The 7,139-nt window shown below is 40.4% G+C and overlaps 1 protein-coding gene across 1 annotated transcript; it reads right to left on the minus strand.

The window, feature by feature from the left end:
* On the minus strand, window positions 3,010-3,645 carry LOC109847740. The gene has a single exon (XM_020416971.1). It carries the CDS (start codon window positions 3,643-3,645, stop codon window positions 3,010-3,012), a length of 636 nt encoding a protein of 211 aa, XP_020272560.1.

Raw genomic sequence — 7,139 nt, forward strand, 5'->3', positions numbered from 1 at the left:
CCGCTGTTTGCGGAAAATTTATAGTAAAGAAAATGAAAGAAAATTTGATTTGTATTCTCTCGATCTTAATTACAATTTAAATTCCGATTACAAAAGAGAGGAGAATGGATTTGATTCTCCCCTTTGTTTAATTCTGGGTTCTTCACGGTGACGGTGGAGTGCCTCCTTCGAATGCTCGCGTCGATTTTGCTCTCCGTTGACGATCCGCACATCTTGATTCCTTGGAACAGTATCTCCTCCTCACGATTTGACGCTATGGAGAACTTGTAAAGCAAGTTTTAGAACTCTTGATGAGTTAATTGATCTTAACCGTAATTGGATAGACAAGCCAATGATCTCTTCTTTGCTGCCCCAGAGCCGGATGAAAGATCCAGCATCCGAAACTAAGCTGATTTCTTAGTTATTTATAAGGGATTAAGGGGTGTAACCGCCCCCTTAATTCGCTCTTAAGTGGGGCTAATGGGATGTAACCGCCCCTTAAATCACTCCTGAGTGGAGTTGTGATCCCCTCAGATCGTGGGAAATGGTTTTGAAACCGTTCAGCTCGTGTTTGAATGAGTCAAACGCAAAATCCGCGTTCTGGTGTGAATTCTGCGTTCAAACGTAGTGTCTGGAAGCTCAGACGCAGCAATCTGGAAGCTGCGTTGGCAGCGTTGGAAGTTGCTCGTGAGCTGCGTTTGCAGCAATTTGGAAGCTGCGTTGGAAGCTGCGTTGACAACAATTTGGAAGCTGCGTTGGCAGCAATTTGGAAGGTGCGTTAGTAGCGTTGGCAGCTGGATCTGAGCTACGTCTGTGGCTGTGAACGCGGTGCGTCTTGATGCTGGTATGCGGGGAGGACTTCCGCGTCTTAGTTTGACTGTGAACGCGGTGCGTCTTGATGCTGGTATGCGGGGAGGACTTCCGCGTCTTAGTTTGAAGAGACCGTTGATTTGTAGTCTCTTTCTGTTAGAGCGTTGTAAAGATCGTCATTTTATAATATTTGTAACTCCCGATGTTGATTGTGAAGACTGTTGATTATAGCTTTCATCAGTTGTTGTGAAGATCATCAGATTGTAACTTTCATCGATCTACGTGAAAGTCTTCAAATTGTAGTCTTCTGGAAGCCGTTGAATTATAACTTCCATTATCGGTGTTTGATGGGGATCAACTATCTGCAGTGATTTTTAGACAGCCTATAGAACCCCCTCCAAAGTTTTCGAAAGTTCGCGGTTGACTGGGACGAATTTTTGAAATACTTTGGATCTCAACTCTAATCTTGGAGCTTTTGATTCCTTGTCATAAGGAATTGTTCTTTGCACCCGCTTCAAAGGCATCTTGGTTGAAAGGATTTTCCACGCATGACCTGTGTGATGATGAGCTTCAAATAGAAACTACAGCAACGGTACAAGCTACTCATGAGCAGAAGCTATCAAACATCACGTCACGGCTCACCTCCATTTAGCTGATGGGCCCGTAAACATTCATAGGATTTTTGGCAAACCCTCAGCCATCAACGGATTTGATAAGCCTTTACCGAATACCGTTTGAGTTGGGCTAGCATGTGAATTATTTGAATCCGTTTTACATATAACATTGTGCTAAGAGAATGAACCCTCTTAGACTTGATGCTATGATTTTGAATACATAGACTTTGTTATTATTTCTTCCTGTGTTACTTGAAACACTGAAAAAAAGTTGGAAGCGCCAGAGGTGTAATATTAACTTGGCATGAATTTTCACTTAGAGTGAAATTCAGAAATTTTTTTTACTATCACTAGGATAATTCTAGAAAATATTTAATCCGCTAGGGATTTTATAATGATAACTTGCTATTCTTATTGAAAAAGGATTAACAAGTTTATTGAGGGGTTTGACTGTTAGAGGTGTGATGTTAACCTAACAGTATTTTTATGGACCTATCGCTCCGTTGATGAGAGTCGATAAGTGGAAAGTGTTACGATCGGAGTAACTTTGAGGACCTATCGCTCTGTTGACGAGAGTTGATAAGTGAAAAGTGTTGCAATCGGAGCAACTTCGAGGACCTATCGCTCTGTTGATGAGAGTCGATAAGTGAAAAGTGTTACGATCGGAGCAACTTCGAGGACCTATCGCTCTATTGACGAGAGTCGCGATAAGTTGATTTTGTCAGAGGTGTTTGATATTAACGTGACAAGAGAATATTACGATTGGAGCAACTTTGTGGACTTATCATCCTATTGAAGAGGATTGATAAGTTGATTTGTCAGAGGTTTAGTGTTAACATGACGAGAATTTATTACGATCGGAGCAACTTTGAGGACTTATCATCCTATTAAAGAGGATTGATAAGTTAATTTTGTCAGAGGTGTGATATTAACGTGACAGGATTGTGTTGCGATAGGAGCAACTTTGTGGACATAAGTGGGTTGTCAGAGGTATGATGTTAACGTGACAAGATTGTGTTGCGATGGGAGTAACTTTGTGGACTTATCATCCTATTGACGAGGATTGATAAGTGGGTTTTATCAGAGATTTAGTATTAACGTGACAGGATTTGTGTTGCGATTAGAGCAACTTTGTGGACTTATCATCCTATTGACGAGGATTGATAATTGGGTTGTCAGAGGTATGATGTTAACGTGACAAGATTGTGTTGTGATGGGAGTAACTTTATGGACTTATCATCCTATTAAAAAGGATTGATAAGTGGATTGTCAGAGGTTTGGTGTTAATATGACGGGAGTTAATTTTGAAAAGTAAAACAGATTTCCTAGAAGATAGAGAACCAAGAATATTTTTCTTCCACCAATTGATTTTTCTCTTGATGAGTTTTGATTTCAAGATGAAAATATCCATAGGAGAACCTTGACATTGAAAAGAATTCCAATTACACTTTATAAAGGGAATGAATTCCTTATGGTGGAACCAACTCCTTTCAAACCTAAATAAAGCTGGAGCTGGCTAAATACCCCCACTATCAAGAATTATAGGAAAATTGTTTGAACCCAGAGATGGTGGGGAATATTGCAAGCTTGAGGGGAATTTTCTATCTCACTCAACACAAACTAGATACATGTCCAACCTAGCCATGGAAGGAACCAAGCGCTTCTTTGACCATGTGAAAGATCTACCAGAAAGAGGAAGATCAATTAGAGATGCACTAGAAATAAAATCTCTGAAGGAATTAATATCTCTAAGAGAACCATTTCTGTCACTTCGCTCATCAGAAGATAGTGTTGTATTAAAATCACCACAAAGGACCCATGGACCAGAGAAAATATCACGGACTCGATTGAGCTCCCACCAACAAACATCTCCATCATCCCTATCAGTAGGGGCATACACAGAAGTTGAAGTAAATCTCCAATTAGAAGGTTTATGATGAAGAAAGACTAAAACTGAGAAGATACTCACGTGTGAATGAATAAGAGAAAATGAATCAGACCACCCAACGAGAACTCCACCTCTATATTCAGTAGAATCGAGATGACACCAATGAGGAAGCTTCTTACCACCTATTGATCGAAGCTTTCTAGAAGAAGGATTGGATAGCTTACTCTCCTGGAGACCAACTATGTCAATAGCAGAACGAGAAAGAAAGTCTCTAACGAGGCATCTTTTGATTGAGTCATTCAGACTTCTAACATTCCATGTTGTGAATTTCATGACAACATTAGGTAACAACATAACCGATGAACTTCCTAATCATAATTGATTATTTGACCTAAAAATTTCTCTCAACTTCCTTTGCCTTCAAATTGGCAATAGTCTGATCAGATAATGTAACACCACAACTACTAGCAATATCTTCGAGAACATCCTTAGCCAAAGAGTTTGAAGGCATAGCAACAGAAGAAGAGGTAGAAGGTTGTTGTCTTATACCTTTCTTAAAAGACCCGATAACTTTTTTGGAAGAAGAACCATACTTTAAGAAACTCTTGTGGTTATGACTGAAGATCGTCTTCCTGACAGAGTGAGAAGATGCTAACGAGGCAAGTCTACGAGAAATCCCAGGTGGAACCGAAGAGGAAAACTGTATAACTAGAGTTTGATTTGTTTTTGGCGGGAGTGAGGTGACCGAAGAGTTTGAATTTAAAGTACCTATTTTCTTGCCAATATAATTATCCCAAGTGGTTTTCTCAGTATAAATAGTCCGACTCTTCCAAGTTTGCTTGACTAATTCCAAGGGGAAATCACGGAGAGATTCTAATAACGCATCTGAGCTGTCATTAGAAGAGTTCGCTGGAACCTGAGCCTGATTTTCCTCTTCCATATTAGCTAGGGTAGGATTTTGAATTTCCTCATTTAAAGGCGGAAGATCTCTAGTGATATCCTGGAATACTGCCGCTTTCAAATTTCTTAAAGTTACTAAAATACCCTTCTACTCTTTCATGGCCGTAGTGCTGCTCTGACCTTGCTCTGCCCCCGGTATAGACATCACTGGAGTCATCATCTGGGCAGTAACCTGATCTACCCACTAAGAATCAATAATAATATCATCTTGTGCTTCCATTACGGTTAGGTGTTTGCCAACAACGTTTGAACCAAATTGACCAACTCCAATCGGAGTAATTTCCAGCACCGCTTCTCTAGTGAAAGACTCCACCTGAGAAGTGTATGAGCATACCACTGATTTGGGGATACAATCCGCGGACTTGACTTTTATAAGGATACGAACATCATGCCCATTCAATTTGTCTTTGATGCTTTTATATCCCCTGACCATTTCTCCAAAAGTACCCACAATCTTCTCAATAATATCCAAGGACCAGAATTGAAAGGGAAGATCTTTAATTTTAATCCATTGATAAAAGTAGAATCAATTATCTTCATGCCTATGTTCTCCGTCCACGGGGCAAACTAACCTTTAAAATTTTCAAAGTTCAGACTTTTCTCATCGACGGCCTCTGAAATTTGAAATATAGATGGAAATTCAACCAAGAACTGATTATTCACGAATCGGTATAACCTTACCACTCCAGCCTTGCCATTGAATGAGCTAGGCTAGTTTGATGTTGATCAACTCGAGGGAGGGGGAACCATCACTAATGGTGAGAATAGCGAAAGTAGTAAGAACTTTGGCATTATTGCATAGGGTTGTAGAATCAGATAAACCAATCTTCTTTTCCAAGGGACGTAGATGAGTTCTACAATTCTTAGCGATATGGCCCCCTTCATGACATGCGAAGCAAATAAACGCACCTTTAGGACAGTATTTGATCAAATAGCGATCATCTCCACAATTGAAACAATGACGAGGTTGCTTAGGGTCCATATAACCAGCATGGAAAGAATGGCGAAGGAGCTTACTATCCATTTGACGACCTTTCTTCTTGCAAGAAACTGTAGTTCAGCTTTGTTCAGAATTCTCCAAGGATTTTGAAATGCCTGGACTTTTTTGCATAGAACCAAAAGAAGAAAGCGTTGGGGGATTTTTTTGTGGATGGCGATTATCAAAAAGACTAGCGAAAGGCCTTGGAAAGGGATGAGGACGTGGCTGACGCATCGGAAAAGCTACGGGTGTGTTAAGAAGAGTGGAAAAAGGATTTTTGAAGATTTTGGAGATAATGTACCCTTTGTTGATGTCATGAGTAACTTGATGGCGTGGGGAAGAAGCAAGAATGCCACGCTGAGATGAGGGACATACCTGAGACTTCTTGGTGTTCGTGATCGCTCCGCTCTCCATCCTTAATGCGACGAAGATAAACGTAGACAAATTGATTGAATTGAGTGTGATTTTTGTTGCGTAGGACACTTTATTTGCTCTTTGTTTCTCTATTCCCGGATTAACTAAAGCAATACATTGACTGCACAATTCTAGGAACTACATTGATTTGACAGTAAATAATTCTTACAATTTATTATGCAGACAAGTAACATGTTTTTATCTTTGGCTCCATAAAGATGTTCGTCTTTGCATGAATTATATCATCTGGTCCCTTAAATCTTCCATAGTTTGATATTAGCCTATCAAATCATTGAAATTGCTAATAAGTCTCTGAAATCATAAGAGTTATTGCAATTGGTTCCCTTTGTCAGTTTGATGTCACTTATCAAACATTGGGTTAATTGTGGAGTTATCAGTGTACTAGGGTAGGGTTCCCCAAACTTCCTTAGACATTGCTGAGCCGAGAATCCATTCCTGCATATAAACAGCACATGAGAGGATCAGAGTTTTGGGATCTCTGCTGATTCCTCCGACGATCAAGTTAGTTAAGTGATTGAGTGGAGAAGAAGTAGGATTAAAATGTATTCAACCGCAAGAAAATGCTTACCCAATCCAGCAGACAATGCCTCTATTTATAGGAGGTCTAAAGAGGCAACTGCATAATTTTGACCGAGTCCAAGCAGACAGCTTAGTCAGCAGGTTTTGGCTGTAGAGGGGATGAGTCACGTATGTGTTTAATATGATGATGATGAGGAATGCATGATGCATGCTTACGAGGTCCGATGAGTCATAAAGACTTTCGAGGCTGGAGTAACAATGGGTCTGATCGCACATTTAATATGATGGTAATCGACCGTAAGCAGGGGATTTGAGGACAAACAACCTCTCAACTTGGCTCCGTGAGAGGGTTGACAAATAATGCCTTCCATCTCGATCTTGTGAGTGGGCTGATAAGTACCGTCTTTTTATCCGGTCATCTTGGATTCGAAAGTTCTCGACCAGGCCCCGTAGGTTGTAGAGAAGTAGGATCGACTCAAATAGTGGCTCTGATTGAGGGCGCCTTTCGACACGGTCCTCCTTAGGAAGGGTAGTATCGGTATTGCTCGAGTCGCCCTGCCTAGGGCGGAGTTGGTCCGATGCTTGGCTAGAATAGACACACGTCGGCTCTTGGGGAGAATTAACACTTAATCAATTTTCTGTGTAGTAACACAGTTGTTAAGTGAAAATTGTGAATCGTGGTTGTGTTAGTTCTTAACCCAACCGTGCCGTGGTTGTGTTAGTTCTTAACCTAACACGGTTGATTACTAACTTACCCCGTGATCATTTTTAAGAGAAAGAGATTGCGAGGAAAAATGTGGAATGGGGTAGGGGAACTTTTACTATTGGACTAGATGAAAGCCAAGGTATAGATTTGGTCCCTAAAGAGAATGAAAACCCTAATTCATTATGAGATCTCTTGGGCTTTATATAGGCCCCTACAAAACTTACAAATAAGTCCCTAATAATACTAATA

Source organism: Asparagus officinalis, chromosome 7, assembly GCF_001876935.1.
Source record: "Asparagus officinalis chromosome 7, Aspof.V1, whole genome shotgun sequence".
Classification (NCBI taxonomy): domain Eukaryota; kingdom Viridiplantae; phylum Streptophyta; class Magnoliopsida; order Asparagales; family Asparagaceae; genus Asparagus; species Asparagus officinalis.